Genomic DNA, 22,689 nt, shown 5'->3' on the forward strand with positions numbered 1-22,689 from the left:
ATTATATGGATGTTTATTCATTTCTAGCACTACCGAGTTTTTCATTCTATCCACCCATCTGATTTTCAGTAGACGACGGTGCATACACATTTCTTATGTTTCTAGATGCCTGGTTAGCGAGTCAGTGAGGGTCCATAGCTACGTGCCATAACGGAGAATAGAAATCAAGTAACATTTAACCGTTTTCATTCGCAGTTTCCGTTTTAAATTATGGGTGTAAAGAACTTTTTTTACTTTTACGAATGCTGCGATTCTAATTTTAACTTCAATTATGGTTAATATCACTGCCCAAAGACGTCAGCTTCTCAACTTGTTCCAGATTTGCTCCCTCCACATAAAAGCCTAAAGCCTAACTCATGTTAATGACTACCATTTGCTTCTCTAAGCAAAAGAGAATTTCCTTTCTTACACTCATTCCTCTCATCAGTTCTCCCTTTCTAATTTTTTCACGACTTTGGTTACTATGGTTTGGCTTTGCTAAATTTAACCAAGGTATTCTAATTAATGCGTCAGATATTTATTGCCATTTACTTGCGTTGAGGATTTAAGGTCCCTATAATGACTTGATTACTTTCGGTTTTAATTTTATACTTCCTTACTTATTTTAAAGGTTTCCCTCCAATCTTGAAAGTTGATGGAAATCAAACACGTAATTAGCCAATATCAAAAAGTCGCTTTTCCCTAACGGCATCTAATAACCGATATACCGTTTGTCAATTCTACAGTTTTTAGTCAAGAATGTCATTATTTTCTCAAAAATGTTCGCTTTTCACAAAGAAAATGGGGCGAAAATAGCTTCTTGGATTAATGTTTTCTTAACTGTTGTATACGGTGTATCGGATTTGGCAGGATGGGAGGTCAGCCTCTATAAAGCAGAACTCAATCAATGTTTACAAGGTATATCCAACCGGCTGTCGAGACTTTATGCTCCATAAAGCAGAAATCAATCAGTGCTTTTCGCGTTTTATTGCAATTCCATGATTTTTACAATTTTCGGTTTATTCGATTACAGACAACCGAAATGTGCAGGACTGTTTTGATTCTTGTGGCAACGAGTTTGCTATGGATTTTACAGGCGAAATCAACGGGTAAGAGGATAAATGAGGAAAATTAATGATTGTCGTTAGAGATATCAGAAAAAGTTGTTCCGAATATACTATTCTAATCAAATTTCATGACAAATTTCGAATTTTTAGTTTTCTTTCTTATTATTAGTTTATTTTTTATTAAACACGTTCGCTATGAAAAGTAATAATTTGGCAACTTGTGCAATCACTAATCTCCATCAGTTTAAACTTGCAGTTTTTTAACTTTAGCGAGCTCACTATGCAGTTTAACAGAATACATCCACTGTTTTTAAATTTAATTTTCAGTTGAATTTCTTTAAAAAATGTGAACCGTCAATCTGTTTGACTGCTAACTAACCAAAACTTCAAATCTGTATATATTTAGACAGCCAAAATATGGGGGTCTCTTCATCTTAAATGAGACACACTGTATATAGCCTGGGTCAACATTCAGTGGTAGGAATTCAATGAGATGAAAATTTAACACTTGATCCATACATCAACTCTATGTTATGTTCTAAAATTCTACTCTATATGTCTGTAATGGAAGTCGATTATTTTGAACTGTATTTTCTACCACAGTATAGTGGATGGTCTACTAGTAGGATCTGGAGAACGGACTAATCATTTTTCTTTAAATTATGTAGAGTGTGTAAGAGCAAGTGCTTTGTCGCTATATTTTCAAGAATACGGTGTTACCGCTTTTATATGAACGTGGCGACATCTTGCTTAGTTTAAATGGAACCGCTCTGTATATAATTGCATATACCTAAATGTGTTCTTGTTATCAATAATAAAAAAGTAATTCCATTTTCATTCCATAATTCGTGAATGCCATTTTACACGCAGCATCAAAACTTAAAAAAAATGTACGAGAGTTCTAAAAATATGTAGTTTTTTTTTAAAAAGCGCAACTTGAAATTCTTCAAATTTCAAATTTTAGAAAGAAAATAACCCAATTTTGATTCATGCCTATCTCTTTCCGTCTTTGAAATCAAAATAAATATTCATGATTTTTACGTAATATATTGAACATAGTCATTTCGAAGAAAGTTTCGCATATAGACAGACCGAAAAGCGTAAAACTTTTCATTTCAAAAAAGACAAAGACATCTTCTATATGTTAATGCTACTTGTGGAATTATTTTGGTCCACTTTAATTTTGGAGCTTGATAAAAGTTCAAAATCAATCAAGACAGAAGATTTCTTAGCTTCCTATCAAGTGCTAAAGCCTTTTCTGTGAACAGGGTAACAATTTAAGTAATCACACTTGGTTTGACAGAAACTAAAATTAAATGAAAATGAGACTTAACGAAATTAATTCTGACTATCTGCTAAGCTTTCTTCGACAGGACTGCGTTTAGTGTTACTGCCAATTAGTAAGTATATTGAAACATTAAGAAAAAATGGTGAAAATATATCCTTGAATTCAAAAACGAAAGCATGTACTTAATAAACAGTGTTTCTGGAATTCCCATACACAAAATCCTATTTTTAAAATGTCCTATATATTTTTTCTAAAACAATATGCCACTATAGAATGGCTTAGCCCTCCCAAGAATTGGGAAAGTTTGCCTTGCCGTGCTATTAAAAACTAGTAGGATTTCTTCAAGGGTCCACATTTCTTAAAACATTAGTAAATAATTTCTATAACGGAAAGACATGGCTAACAGGAAGATATGAACAAAATCTGCTTTATTTTTGGAATAGAATATAGACATGAAATGATATACTGGGGGTGCCTTCTAAAATAAGCAAGATGTTACTAAGTTTATACAGAAGCGGCAACACCCCATATGTCAAAATATTTTACAGCGATAGAGCACATCATCCTAGATCAGCCTTCATAATTTAGGGTAAATCCGCTGGTCCGTTCAACAAATATTTTGCGCACCACCATTATTTAGACAAAACGTCATATATCGAGAAAACGCAGTCGCAGTCAGGAGGCACCTGATATTTTGACCATCATTAGTTAATCAAATTAAGCAAATACACAGTATTAAACATCATTATCTACCTTTTCTCTTTTGCATTGTTGAGCATAAGCCTTCGAAAGTATTTTCCATTTTCTCCTATTCTGTGCTGTCTGCATCCAATTTGCGTCGTCGGTCGATCTCGCAGAGGTTTTCTCTATACCTTTTTTATCCATAGATGTCTCTTACCCATCTGCCATCCTGTAGTCACCCAATGTGTACTGCCAATTTCCACTTTGCTTTTGTGATATGTTCTATTATATGTCCTCACTTTTGTTCTATGAAGAATTTCTTCGTTTCTAATTCTATCTTGACGCTTTTGTGAGTGTTAGCCTTTGCGCTCCATAGGACGGGCAAAACGCACTAATAGAAAGCATTCTTTTAAGAGCAATAGGCTTTGAAGATCTTTCAGTCAGATATCCCAGTCATCTCCACAGTTTGTTTGTTTCTTCTCAGTTTCACTTCATGGCCTCTTTCGCAACCATTTGTTATATGTTTCTCATAATTTTTGTCTTCAAATATATAAGCCGCCTTGTAATACGGCTTGTTGTAGTTTCCGAATCATGACTGTTATTTCTGAGAAATTGTCCTCTATGAGGAGTGGTTGGAGTTTACCTAGCATCTTCGTGCAATCTTATGGTTGATGAATCGTTTTAATAGATGTTCTTGATCAACAGGCTATTCAAGAGTGTCGAAAAGCTATATGGAAGAACAAGCGGTCTGTTGTCTTTTATAGTATATTCAATTAACGTTTTTAAACACTGTATCCACTGCGAAAATCGGCCTGATCTATCTTCTCCTCTATAACTTATTTTGTGAATCTCTTGTTGCATGTATTATCAGGTCTTCTAGTGCGTTTAGATTCAACCATTACTCTTGTATTGCCTCTATTTTTTTGGTTAAATAAAATGTGTTTTTGTTCTGCAAAATCCTCACACTTCAATGAAAACTGACCAATAAATTTGAAGGTTATAATTCTTTCCTTACGAGCAAGCAATTCAAAATAATAAGTGACCGAAAGTTTGGGTTTCTTCTGCTATCTTGCGCCAGGACTATATAGATTACAGAGATTATTTAAGCAGATCTTGATAAGCACGAGAATTGGAAACATTTACCCACTGAGGATTGCGGAAAGGCGCCTCCAACGGATAGAATCATCGGTGGTAAGGAGGCAAAGCTGGGTCAATTTCCTTGGATGGTTCTCATAGAATTTGATGGAGCGTTTTGCGGTGGGACCTTACTCAACAAATATTATGCGTTGACTGCCGCTCACTGCATTAATGCTAGTGTTGACAGGTATACGTTAACCGCAATTAATAGTATGTAATACAAAAGTACTTTAGCTATATTCGCTATGGCAAAAAAACAACATATTAATAAAAAATTAGTATGGCTTTACTGCTGGGTTTGATATAGTTGATGCTATGTATTAGCTTGACTGCAAACCTGGATGAAAATAAAAAAAGTGTTGGGATATTGGGGTTTCGCAAAAAATACATGTATTGCAGAAGTACGGTATTAGAGAAAGTACGTCCAAACTTTTACAGAATTACATAACAGATCGATACAATATACAGTTGTTAGCGAATCAAATATTGTAAGAAGTGGAATACTGCTAGCTATAGTACTGCTTTTTAATCTTTATATAAACACACTAAGTGATTTAAACCTTTGGAGCAGAATAGTGTCATATGCAGACTGTTCAGTCATAGTATTTGCGGGTGATACATGGCAAAAAGCAGTGATTAAATTACAAGAGGGTTTATCTCCGATTAAACATTTTTTATATAGTCGTTTCTATAAATGACGCAAATAGACCGACCTATGAAAATATAATTGTTAACAATATTCTCGATCCTATTGAACAAATATCTGGGAGTATAAATAGACAAAAAACTTAAAGTTGGAAATTTAAATCACATACATTACGGAAAAGATAGATTTCTTACAAAAAATTAATCATGTTATTAAATAAAGCCCTCATGGAACCTCTGTTGAGATATGGAATATTTTAATGGAGTGGACCATATGAAAATAACCTTGAAAATCTTAAAGTAATGCAAAACGCCATTATTGAGATTATATTTTAAAACCAATATTTTTTCCACAAACAAATTGTACAACTATGAAATTAGTGACTTAAAAATATTTTTCATTACTGCCTGCTGCGCTCATGTTAATAAATCCTACAAGAGGCAAAACATATTAACCCTAAACCTAAACCAAGTGTAATACAAACCTAAAAACGAAATTGTAGCAAGCGAAAACAAAGTACCACAAAGAAATTTAGTGAACTTTCTATAAATTATAGAAGAAATATTAAAAAAAAAATTCTTAATGATGAATTTGAAAAACTAAAATGCCTAGACAGTCGGTTTATTCAAACGCCACAGCATTTTAAAAAGACTCGATACTAATTGAATAGTAGATCATTGGAATAAATAATCCGGTTACTCACAAATATTTATTTATCAATTCTTCTCCAAAAGTCCGCACAATATGATTATACAGTATTTACTATACAAGATGTATATTGGAAACTGTAAGAGATAAATCGTTGTCTAAATGGAAGAAAAGCAACATATGTATATGAAAAAAAAATAATCTAGTTTTGGTTAGTTTATTTTCAATCATAGATACAGGGTGAAAAAAAAATATCCATTTTTCTAATTTTCCTATATAGAATCTCAAATGTTCAAATTTTCAGTTACAGTTTCCAATCTCCTCATGTACATCATCTTATACTCAACGCCATGCAGGAAAACTTGAGTTTCAATATTTACTTTACATATTTATTGTAAAATTCATAGTTATATTGTTCTGACGAACTCAGCAATAAATACCAAGGAAATGACCAGAGAGAAGAGAGAAAACGCCAACAATCTTTTTTGATGCAAACAAAAACTTAAAATACATGGTGAATTATATTTTAAAAGTTATAACCGTTAAGTGTTCTTATCTCAGTAGACTTGTCATTTGTAAAATACTATGGAAATGTAAAATTAATTGTTGCCTTTTTTTATAGCATAAAGGCGATTTTGGGAACTATTTTCAATAAAGATCCATATTGTGAGGGTGACGGTTGCGTCCCTACCCCACAAGTCATGAACATCAGTGAAATATACAAAATGCCTGACGGCATTGACTTAGGTCTGCTTCAATTTTCTCAACCAGCTGAATATAACGGTAAATAAAACAAATTTGATTTGTATCAGTTCTCTTATTTAGGTTATTGACTTTCTTCCATCGACTAAAAAGAGCAAATTTCACCTTTGAGTATGTATGCAGTTTCTTTGCGGCTCGCACAACACTTTCTGATAATTTTCATTACTCATTCATTAATTACGGATAATGGCATGTAATTGCATATAAAAATGGTACACAACTAACATACGTACGTAACGTAACACATATTTCTTAAGAAGGTTTGTTATATTTATTGGGTTTCTAATATTAATATTAAATAGTTTTTTAATAAAATTTGTTGGAAATTATCTCCTTCACGTATTCGCATGATTTGAGTTCCACACGCTGTCTTAAATGTTAGGCGGAGTTTCATTCACTATTCTGGGGGATTAATCCCAACACGCATACATAGCGTGCTCCACATAAGATTATCCAGTAACCGGTCTGAGAAATGATAGGACCTACAAAAGAGTTTAATACAAAAGTTTCTTATAATGGCATAAACTTTTTCTGATTGTTTTATCTGTTTTATCATTTGATCCGTTCTGGCTAAGTGAAGCTAGCGGCTAACATAGCCTTTGTTAAAGTTGTTCCATAACATATTATACTAAGAATTCAAAATTGGAAACTTGTATGCCGCGCTTTTAGACGTTGTTTTTTTATTATTACTATTAGCAGCCAAATAAACCTACCGCCTATAAAGGGCATTTAAAAAATACGCGGCAATATTTAATGGGTTGATTCCTCAGATTATTTTATGAATAAAGTTTTTTTAAATGTCCAACAAGTGTGGTAAACGACATTTGAGAGAAGAGTTGAATGAATGACTTAAATGGAATTGACAAATGTCAAAATTCAAGCCGTGGTAAAATAACACTTTCCGCAAGCGCATATTTTTATAGTAAATGGCATCCCGCAAACGAAGCAATAGAAAAACCCAAAAGACGAAAAAGTAGAGAGATTAAATTAAAGTCAAGTTTTGTCAATAAATTTTATAAGGTGACCCTTTCCCCCCTAACATCACATTTATATAAGAATCAGCCCCTGCCAAGAATGATGCCAAACACATCACAGGAGATATTTGAATTTATTAAAAGAGAAAAACAGCCTGTATGGGAATTTTTTTCCATAGAATGATCTGGGGAATTACCAATCTAAATATGGTCTATTGTTTTTTACACGCCCTGTTTATATATAAGCAGTTTGACAATTTGACAAATAATATACGGGAGGTGCCATTTTGAAAAAAGCGAAACGCGGCAATATTTTCATGTTCAATGCTTGCTTCCAAAATAAACTTTAGCCCTCTCTATGGCATATATGAAAATCGATCGATCATAAATCGGTGAACTCGTCTTGGAAACTAGTCTCCGAACGTGTAGGGTGCTTCAATTAACATGAAAAAGTTTGTGCTTGGCCTGAAAAGGCCCTGTTTACATGAAAACTATGTACTTAAGAAGTTTGAGTACTATAAGAAGCCTACATAACAAACAAAACTGGGATGACCTCATCTTACATCGACCAGCTGCACTGTTATTTTTTATATTTGCGTACCAACTTACAGGGGTTAAGAAAAGTAACCGAGAAAAACTTGTAACATAAAAATTGCATAATTTGTGCGGTTCATGACAAAGTTGAGAAACATTACCAAGTTTTTTATTTTTAATTGAAGCAATTTAAGTATTTTCTGTTACGACCAAAGATCTTTTTCACATGATTTCAGGTGTCTAGCTACTACTAAGCAACTAAACTGAGTTGAAAAAAGAGAGTCGTTGTTAGAAATGAAGATGACGACATGAATATGTTGCTCTCTTTCTTATATGAATAATTAATAAAAATGCGAATTAATTTTATTACTTTTTAGTAAATCCTTTTGAAAGGAAGTAAAATTCATTTTTGGGAAAAATTATTTTTACTGATAAAACCACCTTTACTATGACAGGTATATTAAATCGAAAAAGTCAGCATCATTGGGCAGATGAAAACCCACATAAAATTCAACCAGTAAAAATACAGGGTTCGCGTGCCAACCCAATAATCGGACCGATTTTTGGTTAGTAGGTGTAGGCAAAAAGATGGAGCACAGTTCCACAATACCGATCCCGTTACTGAATGACAGATATGATCATTGACAGTGACCGGCTTATAGGCCGGATTTAAACCCTCTTGATATTTTCCTATTGGGACTTTGGAAAAATCGAATATACAATGACCTCAAAATATACGAATGTTAAGTCAAACAATTGATTGCGATTGGATATATAGAAAACACGTATATTTTCATTATTGTGCGTTTAATAATAGTTGTTGTCGGTTTTGTTATATATTTATATTTATATTATATTATATATTTATAAAATTATACAACTTTTGTATTAAAAGTTTTTCTGGGCGACCCGTGCAGGTGGGTAGGTAAATATAAAAATAACTGTGTACAAAATTTGATCTATCACCTCTTCAAGTATTCTAGGTAATTCTCCTAGGAAAAAATGTAAGTAAAAGTTTTCGCCACGGTCGCAAGCTGAAAAAAAAAGTATTAATGAAACATTAAAAATAAAATAAGTTGGGATAGTTCCGAAGACCGACAACTTATTTTAAGGTAACAAATACGACAACCAGCTGTATAAACTGTAATTTATTCGGGATTTACTAAAAAGTTAACTATTCAAATCAGTAGATGTTTTTTCTTCTGCTTTAGTAAATTGCGGTTCCGATTACGGCCTTTATCTATTTTGTATACAGTGACTGAGAGCTTAAATGATGCAGTCACTATAACAAAAACAAAATGGTTTCGGCACCTCTTTATTTATTTGAAAAAAAAACTAGTTATCGAAATTAAGTTGAGAGAGTCTTCAAAAAAATTATGGCTCACTTTTCATCTTAAACATCCATTTCCATGACGAGTAATAATTAAATTTTTTTCAGAAATTGTAGTTCGACAAAGTGTTATTAAATAAATTAGTTTTATTGAGTGAAAACCTGTCTTCAAACGTTTAACCTCGTGTCTAACTGAATAAGAAACAATTGCATTAAGAAACAAAAGCAAAACGCCTTCGCAAATTTGAAACAGAACTCAATTTCTTAGAAAACTTTATCAACTCAATTTTACATCGTTGTTTACGGAATAGATTAGGGTTTTGATCAGAACTTTTACGACGAAACGTAGGTAAGACAACGAGATGTGGCTGAAGTTTGATTTGGAATTGGATTCGGATCTGCAAATATTGCAGTGAACTAGTTCGTTACTTGTCATGATGTGGACATGCTGGGTACGTAACCACGGACATATTGTAAGGGGGCTCCCAAAAACCATATCCAATATCCTTTTTTAATTTAATTTTAAATTGATTAATACTTCGCAATCTCGAAAAAATCTGACGTTGTCCCAGAGATTCAACCAGATTATTATAGAGCCACTTAGGGGAGTTTCAAAATGATGTATTACTCAACTACCTTGAAGGGGGGAAGATACTAAACTACCCTCAACAATGCAATAACCAAATTTTCGTTTTGTTTATTTCGCAATCTCAAAAAAATGGGACGTTGTCCCGGAGATTCAATCAGACCATTAAAGAGGTCGCCATTATCAACGAAAAGGTTTTTTTTTTGGCTCGAAATTTACTCGCAAACACACGTTCATCGATTATGTATTTTGGCGATATTCAGAAAACTCTCTTAATTTTATTTGCACTTTTTGTTTTCATATTTATTTAGCCGTTCATTGACAGTTTTATTAGACTACATCTGCGCACAAATTTGAGCTTTTGAGATCAATCACAATTGCGTATTATGTTTCATTACAAAATGTTTCCAGTATAACAAACACTGTTATTCGACACCGGACTAAATTCTGTACTTGATGACGTTCCCATTTAAAGAAAAAATAGTTGAATCTTTTCCGGACTAGCAGCAATAGTTATCATTCTATTTGTACAATTTTTTTCAAATAATTCATAAAACAAAAAGGGACAGGCATATACAACTTTCGAAAAGTAACCTATAATTAACCATAGCAATGAGAAATGATAATATATACAGGATGTGCAACTTAATATTTTAAATATGACAACCATTTGTAAACGAATTCTAGGGCATCCCATAATTGGTGGTAGTTTTTATCGTCCCAACAGTTTCAAGGTGGTTGAGTAATAAGTCATTTTGAAGCCCTCCTTAGTGGCTCTTTAATAGTCTTGTTAAATCGCTGGGAAAACATCCGTTTCTAGGTGGTTAAGTAGTACATCGTTTTGAAGCTCCTTAATTGTTTAATTGAATATCTGCGACAACGCCAGATTTTTTTGAAATTGCGAAATAAATAAAACTAACATTTGGTTATTTCATTACTGGGGTAGTTTTATATTTTCAATGACTTTTCAATGGTATAATTGAATATCTAGGACAACGTAAGGTTTTTTTGAGATTCCGAAACAAATAAAACAAATAATTTGTCATTTCATTATTGGTGGTAGTTTTTTATCTTCCCGATTGTTTCGAGGTGGTTGAGTAGTACATCATTTTGAAGCTCACCTGAATGACTCTTAAATGGTCTAATTTAATATCTGGACCAACGTCAGGTTTTTTTGAGATTCCAAAATAAATAAAACTAATATTTGGTTATTTTATTATTGGGGGCAGTTTTATATGTTCCCAACCGTTTCAAGGTAGTTGAGTAATACATCATTTTGAAACTCTTCTAAGTGACTCTTCAATGGTCTAATTCAATATCTGGGACAAAGTCAGATTTTTTTGAGATTGCAAAATAAATAAAACGAGTATTTGGTTATTTCATTATTGGGGGTAGTTTTATATCTTCCGACCGTTTCAAGATATTTGAGTAGTACATCATTTTGAAGCTCATCTAAATAGCCCTTAAGTGCTCTAATTTAATATCTGGAACAACGTCAGTTTTTTTTGACATTCCAAAATAAATAAAACCAATAGTTGGTTATTTTATTATTAGGGGTAGTTTTATATCTTCTCAACCGTTTCAAGCTCTTCTAAATGGCTCTTTAATGATCTGATTGAATCTCTGGGAAAACGTCAGGTTTTTTTTAGATTCCGAAATAAAAAAACGAATATTTGGTTATTTCGTTATTGAGGGTAGTTTTATACGTTCCCGACGGTTTCGAGGTGGTGGAGTAATACATCATTTTGAAGCCCTTTAACAGTCTAATTGAATATCTGGGACAATGTTAGGTTTTTTTGAGATTCCGAAATAAATAAAACATATATTTGGTTATTTTATTGTTGGGGGTAATTTTATGTCCTTCCGACAGTTTTAAGGTGGTTGAGCAATTCATCATTTTAAAGCTCACCTAAGTGGCTCTTCAATGATCTAATTCGATATCTGTGACAACCCAAGATATTTTGAGATTGCGAAATAAATAATGCGAACGAAAAAGGAGTTATTTTCTGTATAGCGACATTGAATATGGTTTTTGGGAGTTCCCGTACAATATTACCGTGCTTATTTTCCAGGCATTTCTACAAGAATACGTTTTTTTAAATTAAGGTAAATAACGAACTGGTCTGCTGCAACATTCGCAAATCCGAATCCAAATCCAAATCTAACTTCAGTCACATGACAACTAGGTGTGGAGTAATTTTTTATATCCAGATCACGTCCAACCAATCTGCTTGCCTCGCGGAGATATCGTCGACCATCCGGAAAACTACTTAACAACGGACAAAGATTTTCTAACTGTATCCGGATGGGGTGTCGTAAATCACAGAGAAGGAATTAACTCACCATATCTAATGTATGCTAAATTTGCTCTTGTTGACATGCATGGTTGCTCAGGTTGCTGTGGCCCAGATACAAAAGTTATATGCGTTGGAGGTAAGTTTGGTAGATCCACGGAGTGTTTAGAACTCGACTCTTACCATTAGGATCTTGACTACAGTAACTTTAATTTTTGTTATGGAGACCACCCTTGATGTTTACAGTTTTGAAATTCTTATTCACTATCTACAAGTTAACATCCTAGTTCCAAAAATTCTAGATATTAAAGCAGATAATAGGCTTTGATTTTTTCAATTGGCCACGTGCATAACACTACTGTAGAAACAGCTGTTTGTAAATAAAATGGCCTGCGGCACATCAGTTTTTTCCATAGTAGGGCCACATCGCATTTTTGGAAGAAGAGCGGCACAATTACATAACTCATTTTTTCTGGAGAGTCAATTTAAACTTTCAATTAATTGTAATTCCCATTGCCTGGTTGTAACATTCAATTTGCTTACAAAAATAAGTGGAATTATTGATATAAGTCTGCTAAAATGTATTCCATTAATAAAGATCATTTTGGAAGTCACAACAAACACAAAAAAATTTAACAATTTTTGTTTTAAATGTGTCGTTTTGTTCCAAAAAAGATTTCGAAAACAGACACAAAAAATACATAACGATTAGTCCAAAACGTTTATTTCCTTTATCATGTAAAAAGCACCACCAGCTTTTGTGGAACTCCACTGGAGTAAAAGTCCTCCAAGAAAATATTAATAATTGCTCACTGCTGCAACAAAACTGGTCGATGGAGGCTCAACTTTCAATTTAAGTGGATTTGAGACTATGAAGAAGACAAGAATACTAATATTTTTGATTACTACTACCAGGCCAAAAAAAAAAATTACTCATTTACTTTAAATAAGAAAAACTCAATGTAATTCTACTAGCTTCTAACGAATAAGGAATAAATTTAGAACCTTGAATTGTAATAAACATATACTGAACTTAGTAAGGTATTTATTTAAAAAAAAGAATATTCTTATAACTGTAAACAAACAAACAAACTATTAAAAACAATTCATTACCAAAAAAAATTTTTTTGTACACATTTTCATAAATGTTATAATAATCGGAAGTAATCACTTTTGAGAAAATCAGGAAGCTCTTTTTTCTTCTTTCAGTCATACCTTTCTCTGGTAAGCACTTTTTATGGTAATTTTGCCTTTATTCCTTTTATCTTTATATCAATCTGTTAGAAGTTTTCATGGCCGAATGATTTTTTATAGATCATGTTTTTTTCAACTGTAATCTAAACACGAATCCGCTTGACAAGTAATTTAAATTCACTGAATCTTGATGGTTCATTTTTATAGCTTTATGCCGTTTACCTGTGTCAATATGTGTAAAATAGTGACCTGGTGTGTAAATTAGACCGTTTCTTCGTGAACCTTTGATATGATAGGGTGGGCAATATCACCTTCGTTTTGGGTATGAACTTGCACTATAAATTTTTGTGTGAAGTGATATGCAGTGTCTGCTAAGTGGCCATTATAAAGCGATTCTTTTCTTGACCCCAACAACTGTCTGTGTAGAAAACTACATCAAGGCTTTCATTAATTGTAGAAGACTTAGTCTCTAATCCTTTTAAATATTGAATTACCTGTCGGGCAAAGAGGTAATCTTGGTGATAGGGATGTTGTAAAGTTTAAATCTTTTAAGCATTTATGAATGATTCACAATGCGATAGGAAAATTGTCATCTGTCTCACCTAATTGTTAAATTAAACTGTTAAGTTACCAGAGATTAAAATTAACCAATTTTCCAATAATAAAATCTTATTTGAAAGGTGACATTTTAGATTCCCTTGGTGTGACGAACGAAATTTTCGAAATCGCGTTGAAAATTCTGAGAGACAGATATAAAAATAAGTGTTTACTTTTTAGCCATTTGTTAAATTCGCTATTAGACTTGCCGACTGCTCAGAATTAAAGAGAGTTTATAGTAAATTGCAAGAAAAATATTGAGTATTTAAAAAATCTACATTTCTCTGATAAATAACTGTTTCAACTAGTTATGATATATTTGTTCCAAAAGAAACTAGATTACTCCTCGAAGAAACTTTTTGAGGAAGAGAGAGGTAAGAACGTTAAAAATGATTTACCCATTTTGAACAATTTATTTACATTCTTTGACACCCGCTGTGGTGTTTTAGAAAATGTATTTGTTTTTGAAACTACATTTGCAAAAAAAAAAAGATAAAAGTACTTTAAATACAAATAATAATAACGCTTACAACTCCAAAAATCAATGTTTTAGGAAAGGTCATCGTATCTATACGTCCTATGGATCTACAAGTTTACTGATGTCCGAAAAACAGGAATTTGTAAAGTCAAACAATATTTTTATATTTATTTAGGCAATAAACTCTTTTTACAAAACTTCTGGATTCCTCCTGCGTCGAAATTGCTGACGTTTCGCCAACCATCCTCTTGGCTTTTTCAAAGGTGGCGCATATTTTACTCTGTACCTGCTTATATATTGTTTGAGGGGTATAAAGACCGTATCGGATGACTAATTCCCAAATTGGTAACAGTCTTAACAGCTGAGTCACTGTTAAGATTATTAGGTTGTTTATAGATTTCTATAGACTCTTGGACTTTTCGATGGTAGAAGAACTGATTACATGCAAGAATTTTAGTTTTATCGAATAAAATTTTTTGACCGGTTTCATGAGTGTGTTCAGCAACAGCTGATGAGTTTATTTGCCTTAGTCATAGAGTCACTGAAAACAGAATTAAACACCTTACCTCTGCTCTTCTCTTTAATTATTTCCACATTAAAGATATTAAGCGTTCAATCAAAAAATATAGTTTACCACAACCTTCCAATAGCAATGAGGCCGAAAGCAATCCTACACTTGCCAGTATGGTCCTTCCTTCCATTCAAAACATGACTGAAAATATTTCAAAAGTTCTAAAGAAGTATAACGTCAAAACCAGATTTACCACTTGTCCAAAAATCTCTTAACATATGCGGTCCGTCAAAGACAAAATTCCATTTGACACGCCATGCATATGCGGCAAAGAATACATTATAGATACCGGACGAAAAATATCAACTAGGCTCAAAGAACACGAAAGAGCCTTACGACTAAGACAAATAAACTCATCAGCTGTTGCCGAACACACTCGTGAAACCGGTCATAAAATTTTATTCGAATAAACTAAAATTCTTGAATGTAATCAGTTCTCCTACCAACGAAAAATCCAAGAGTCTATAGAAATCTATAAACAACCTAACCTGTACCTGTCACCAATTTGGGAATCAGTCATCGGATACGGCATTTATACCCCTCATTAGCGCCTCTCCCAAAAAATATATAAGCAGGTACAGAGTAAAGTACGAGCCAGTTTCAGTCAAGCTCTGAAGAAGCAAACAAGATGGTTGACGAAACGGCTGCAATTTCGACTCAGCAAAAACCTTCGCAGTAGGAATCCAGAAGTTTTATAAAAAGTATTACAGTAGCCTGTGGAAGTTTCTTTGAAAAATTAACTCTAGCTCTGTCCAACAAATATTTTTGAGCAACTCTGGGAACCCGTCGACATCTTCTGAAGTGAGAATCTCTTTCACACGCATCTACATCAAATTCTCAAATGCTATTAGCCAGATGGAAGATGGAACTCCTATGCAGGTCAAGGATCTATTGGATTCTGCCAGTCAAAGCTGAATAGTTATTTTCAAGGCTTAGGTGCCGATCATTTAAAAAACTGTTGCCTATTTCCGGAATTTCCGAAAATTATGTACCGTCACATAGAATGGCAGATATGGTTGTATACTCTGATGTCAATCCTGATGTGGAATTTAAGGTCACGTGTGCTATTCTTCCAAAAATTACCTAAAAATTACCCCTAGTAGAAACTAATGTTTCCTCCTTAAAAATACCTGAAAATTTCGAACCTGCAGATCAAAATTAAAGAGCAAAATTCCCACTTTGACTATTTGATAGCTGGAAACGTTCCATCGCTGACAACTTTGTCCAGTGTTGCCGCTAATTTTACGACCGTTGTACATGGAAAGGTTTCCCTACTCAAGCAAAAAGTTAGAAAAAACAATCAGAAAATTATGGGCGGAATTTGCTTCCGCCTAAGACCTTCTTAAATAACGAAGAGTCCGCTGCCAAAAAAATATTTACTTCGACTACTAAAATCTTAAAAGTCATCAAGTTTGCATTCCCCTTAAATCCCCCACAGAATACGAGAAACTCGGAAATTCTTACTCGAATGCATCAAAAACATTTATGAGCCTAAAAAGAAGATTCGAAAAGGGCCCCTCTCTTTTGTTTGAATACAAGAAGTTTATCGAAGAATTGGTTCAATTAGGACACGCTAGGAAAATCCCTTTAACTCTGAAAACTCCTGAAGGTCACAACAAATATTTCAACTCTCATTTGTGCGTCTTGAAAGATTCAAGATTACCAAATTAAGAGTCGTCTTTGACGCTTCTTGTCCGACTTTTTCTCGAATATCCCTAAACGTTACGACTTAGCAAGGTTAGTAAGTACAACCGTTATTATATGATATATTTGCACATTCAGAATCTTCAAGTTTGTGCTAACTCGTAATATCATACAAGTTAGAGTTGATCCCACACAAACCTTCTTCTTCTTTGGCGTGAGAAGCCGGAGCTCCCCTTTCAATGTTTAGAGCTTTTAGTGTTAACCTACGATATAAAACACTATTGCTTTCTCGTCACTCTCATACTTAAAGAAATAGCCATGATTTCTGGTCGTAACCTCGCATTAGGTAGTGGCCATTGTTAAATATGGTTGCAACAGTTTACAAGATTTGCCAGTTCTGTTCAGCAAACTCAATACATTATTGATTCAGGCTGGTTTTGAGTTGTACAAATCAAAGGATTTTCTTAATCAGATTCCTGTTATACCAGATCTTACTGGCCACATGAATTTGGAAAATTCTTATGCAAAAACTTTGGCTTCAAATGCCAAGTTGGGACGCTGAAGTCATAGAAGAGTCGATAGTTCTTGAATGGAACAACTTCTGCCACAATCTCTGTAAGCTACATCTTCTCAACATCTCCAGACCAATCTTTGCGGATGGAAAGATCAAGAACATTGAGATGCATTGTTTTGTCGATGTTAACATGAAAGTTTGAGAGATCAAATATTTCGTCCTTTTCAAAATATTGGAATCGATTTTGGTAGCCCTAATGTGGTTAAGTCGTCGTCTCTAAACAATCTCCCCTCATTGAAACTTACATTGCCATTGTGTGCTTGGTCACAAAATCAATGTACATCGAATTAGTTAGTGATCTATCGACTCGGACATTTTTACTTACTCTAAAAAGATTTATATCACGAAGAGGAAATCCATGCAAGGATCCAAAAACAATCTTAAAGAACTTTATCAATTTTTCAAAAAATTATAATCTATTCGAATTTTTTTGACTTCCAATCAAATAAACATTGGGATGGCATTTGGAAAAGTGCCATCAAAGGTGCTAAATAATGGGTGTTTTTTTTCGATGTATAGCACTTTAAGTTGGCATTACTGTTCAAGATGGCGACCGATTTAACAGCTGTCAAGTGATTTATTCTCAGTTTAGTTTGACAATTCATCATGAATAGACTCACGCTTGAACAACGCTTGCAAATGGGCCGAAAACGAGATTGCCGTTGTTCCCGATTTTCATAAGCGAATTTTGTTTAGCGATGAAGCGCACTTCTGGTTGAATGCCTACGTCAACAAACAAAACTGCCGCATTTGGAGCGAAGCTAATCCTCAAGTGTACGTCGAAACACCGTTACATCCAGAAGAACTGACTGTTTGGTACGCTTTATGGGCTGCTGGAATCATTGGTCCGTACTTCTTCAAAAACGATGATGGCCAGAACGTTACAGTCAATGGTGATCGGTCTAGAGCTATGATTACGAACTCTTTTATTCCTGAATTGAATAACCATGATGTCCAGGAGATGTGGTTTCAACAAGACGGCGCAATATGTCACACAGCTCGTGCCACAATCGATTTATTAAAAGACACGTTTGGTGACCGCACAATTTCACATTTTGGACCTGTGAATTGGCCTCCAAGATCTTGTGATTTAACACCGCTAGACTACTTTCTGTGGGGCTATGTAAAGTCATTGGTCTATGCGGATAAGCCACAAACGCTTGACCATTTGGAAGACAACATTCGCCGTGTTATTGCCGATATACGACCACAAATGTTGGAAAAAGTCATCGAAAATTGGACGTCCAGATTGGACTACATCCACGCCAGCCGTGGCGGTCATATGCCAGAAATCATATTTAAAATGTAATCGAATAACCCATCGTTGTTTTATTGCAACTTAAAGTTCTATACATCGAACAAAAACACCCCTTACCACATTAAGCGGAATGTCGAAAACGCAGTATTGACTTTCGAACATCTCTATTCAGTCTTGGCTCAGATTGAAGCCATAATAAATTCAAGACCCTTATGCCCGATCTCCAATAACTCCTATAGGGATTTGTGCAGTATATCAGAAAACCGCCTAACGTTCTGGCAAGGATGCTCTAAAATACAACAGTTTTGGAAACGATGGTCGATTGAATATCTCAACCGACTGCAAAATCGTCCAAAATGGATTCGCTCTTGTGAACATGTAAAAATCAATGATCTAGTTCTCCTAAAAGATGATGGATTGCCTCCTTTTAAGTGGTCACTCGCAAGAATAATGGATGTTATTGAGAGCTCTGACAACAATATTCGAGTTGTCAAACTCAAAAACCCCTATTGGTGAGTTAATCAGACCAGTAATAAAGATTTGTCCCTTGCCAAAGGACGAATCCACTCTTCTCGACATTAACCTTTAAAGTTATTTTATTTATCAACATTCTTGCTTCAACCGGCTGAGAATGTTGACGAAACAACCTAATACCCGCCAATATTACGTTATACGCGACAACGTCGATCGTCTCTTTTGGTCTCGCTTTATAGACGTGACTGGCCACCCCGACGGCGAAGGTTTTTCAGACATGTTTTGCGAAAAGCAGTAAGTCGACCGCGACCGCCCTTGATAATAAGCACATGAAATTCGTCCTATGGCTAAACCTCCTTTAAAGTACTTTTCACTATTAATATATCCAGTCATAAGTCGGTGCCCTGATCGGACCTGCCTCTGAAGAGGTTTGTTTAGAGAGGAATTTGGTCTTTATTTTAACGCAACTTGTGTGATGGTGATATAAACTGTGTTGTGTTAAACGGCTATTATTTCAAAATAAACAAAGACCTTTTTGTATGGCAGCGAAGCAAATGGAATAGTTTCTCCCCCTTATTTAATATGGATGTATCTTTATGAACAAGCCAATATTGAAATTGAGTCTTTCTCTTGATCCGATGCTTTCTTGATTTATCCAAAATGGATCCATATTTTACTATAAAAAGAGTTTGGACAATTTAACCAGTGCCTTGTGTATGGGTTATTTCTCCAATACTTAAAACAAATCCTCCGCCGACCTCTTTTTCTTTTTTGATATATATTGGGTTGTTCGGAAAGTCATTTCGTTTTTTTTGGGGAACATGAAAGACAGTTTTCGTATAATGAATAAATATTTTATTAAATTTTATATTGGCCATTCTGGTCCAACACCTTTTGCCATCTTTCTGGCAGTAACATAATTCCCCTCTCATAAAAGTTTTGGTCCTTGCTGGCAAAAAACTGGTTCAGGTGGTTTTTGACATCTTCATTTGAGGTAAAGGTTTTGCCATCCAAAAAATTTTGCAGGGACCGGAACAAATAGTAGTCGGAAGGCGCCAGACCTGGAGAATATAATGGATGTTGCAGTACGTCCCATTCAAGCTGTAAAAGTTTTTGGCGAGTGACCAAACTTGTGTGAGTTCTCGCATTATCCTGGTGGAACACTACACCCTTCCTGTTGATTAATTCGGACCTCTTCTCTTTAAGTGAATCATTCAATTTGTCCAGTTGATGACAATAGACACCTTTTTTTGGTGAATGTTGGATTTTGACACGCTTTGAGCCGGTTCATCTTTTCTGCTCCATGACCTCTTGTGTTTAACATTGTTGTATACAACCCATTTTTCGTCCCCAGTAATAATCGGCTTCAAAAATGGATCATTTTCTTGACGTTTGAGGAGCGAATCACACACGTCAACGCGACGACACAAATTTCGCTCCGTAAGGACACGGGGCACCCACACATCGAGCTTCGAGGTTAAGCCCATGCCTTTCAAATGGCCATAAACAGTCGAATTCGACAAATTTAATCTCTCACCGATCTCTCGTGTGATTATTTGCCGATTTGCATCAACTAATGCCTTTATCGCATCTTTGTCAGCCTCGACCGGCCTTCCAGACCGTGGTACATCTTCGACAGCAAAATTGCCGGATCGAAATTTTGCAAACCAGTTCTGGCACTGGCGTACTGTTAACACGCCTTCTCCACACACATCCGTCAATTTTTTTCTCGCTTGGACAGCATTTTTACCTTTTCTGAAGTAAAAAAGTAAAATATGACGAAAATGCTGCTTATTGCTCTCCATATTTAAAAGGGCACCAACCAAAAACTAGTGCGTAGAATTAATAGAACTTTTTCACACACAAGCCTTGCAATATCAGCTCTCAAGACATATAATGGATATGCGGCTTAAGTGTGAAGTTGGTTTCGAGAAAACGTAATTAAGTCCTCTGACGGGAAAAAACGAAATGACTTTCCGAACAACCTTATAATTACTAATAAATATAATCTGAGGGATACCTACCTAGATTTCTAATTACCGATTTTGCAAATTTCCAGCAATTGGTGGAAAAAATTTAATCTATTAATGTAATTTTTAATTTTAGCAATTCGTTTTGGACATTTAACATTCCTATTATCGCTCCTCGACACACTCCTTAGTCCTATTTCCAATCACTCTGGTATCTCTCACCGTTTCCGAGATGTCGAACTGGGGTATATGTAAGGATCTTTTCTCTTTAAAATGTTTTTTTTTTTTTTTGAGGGAATGAAACAAATGTTTGTTTCGGAGATTCCGGATCGCCGGCGATGCAACCGCAGAAGTTAGAAGATGGTCCTGAAAAGTACTTTATTTTGGGGACCCAGTCTGCTATAATTGCAGTAGGGACGTGCGAAGAAACATTCGGCATCTTCATAAATGTAGTTCACACGTTGGAGTGGATACTGGATCATGTCAATAAATCGTAATACGAAAAAGATAGAATTTAATTAAAACACACAATAATATTTGTTTCCTTCTTCCAAAAGAGCCATAAACTAAATAGACACTAAAACCTCGAAAAAATAAGCTTCTTAATTGCGAGCTTTGTTTAGTAATTTCATATTCCGTCTTGGATGCTGAGAGAAAATTCTTAATTTAAAATATTCAGTTTTTATATGAGAATTTGCTGGAGTGGTCGATGCAATTCGGTGTTTTTTAAATTTCACATTTACTCACGAAGTTAACCCAACCTTTTTTTTCTTTGGAATAAAAATGCCAAATAGCAAGACCTATGAAGTTTCAGCATTAATTGAAGCAGCTCGATAAGTGCAAGAACAACATATAACTATTTATAGCAACGTTAAATATCATGTTGCCTTATAGCCTTTAAAGACTTAAAAAGAAAGAGAAAAAATTACCCCTTCGATCTATTGTCAGCATCATTGGTTCTATAACATATTCTCTAGCAAAATAACTAGCTTCTTTGTTCTTCTCTGATTGTTTCGTAATTAATTTTCTTTCAGTTCACTGAACACATTAGATCCAAACAATGATTTGGTTAGTTTCGACGAGGAATCGCATCACGAATTCAGAATCAAACCTTCTCATGTTAATTGAATAATGCTTGCCTGGAAAATAATATTTTTTAATAGTCAAATTTATGAACAAACGACGGGAACAGCTATTGGTTCTCCATTATGACAAACACATTTATTACAAGCCTTTTAGAAGAAAGTTTTCGATACCTTCCATGTAAAACCCAAATTATGGACTCGTCGCGACTACCTTAACATTTTAAACTTTATACAGCCGGGCATACATTTTGCTATTGAATTCGAAGCTATTTTTATATATTCTTATTAATAGAAAATCAGACCTAATTTTGGGTTTTTCTGTTTTCAGACACACAGACCGATACACATACATCACACACATTTCGGCCCAAAAATTATCGGTTATCAACTCTCTTGTTTACATTGTGGTTTTACTTTTGGCCAAAAAGTTAGGCACAAGTAACGATGAGTGAGCAGGCGCATTATTGTGATGCAAAATAATCCACAAACTGTTTCAACACCATCGAAATTTTCTTGGCCATCTTGGAACAGCTTGTAATACTTACAAACATTTTTTTTTCAAAGTAGATTCACCATATGCAGTTGTCAACAATTACAAACATTTTTTTTTCAAAGTAGATTCACCATATGCAGTTGTCAACAATTCAAATGTTTTGGTTAGTGTTTGTTTGTTCAAGTGTTTTGTAGCACTATATCAGATTTTTTACACAAAATTTTATGCAAATTCTTTGCTCCATTTTCTTTGACAGCAGAAAATCACCGAGCACACAAAACACGTCTAACGCTTCTGTCTCACAAAAAAAGGAATTGAATTGATCGAACGTACATAGCCCGCATAAATTCCAAAAGTCACCTCACTTTTTGAACGTACCTTGTATTAATCGTTTCATCACAAAATACACTTCACCACAACCTTCC

General features: G+C 34.4%; 1 protein-coding gene across 1 annotated transcript; it reads left to right on the forward strand.

The window, feature by feature from the left end:
• The first annotated feature begins 1,016 nt into the window (after positions 1 to 1,016).
• Positions 1,017 to 21,183, forward strand: LOC132702773 (tryptase delta-like). The gene is made up of 5 exons (XM_060671576.1): positions 1,017 to 1,088; positions 4,126 to 4,339; positions 6,069 to 6,229; positions 11,844 to 12,065; positions 20,981 to 21,183. The coding sequence occupies exons 1-5, from the start codon at positions 1,022 to 1,024 to the stop codon at positions 21,181 to 21,183; spliced, it is 867 nt and encodes a 288-aa protein (XP_060527559.1). The 5' UTR covers positions 1,017 to 1,021.
• The last annotated feature ends 1,506 nt before the right edge of the window (positions 21,184 to 22,689 follow it).

This window comes from Cylas formicarius, unplaced genomic scaffold (assembly GCF_029955315.1).
Source record: "Cylas formicarius isolate icCylForm1 unplaced genomic scaffold, icCylForm1.1 PGA_scaffold_10__41_contigs__length_53128322, whole genome shotgun sequence".
Taxonomy (NCBI): Eukaryota; Metazoa; Arthropoda; class Insecta; order Coleoptera; family Brentidae; genus Cylas; species Cylas formicarius.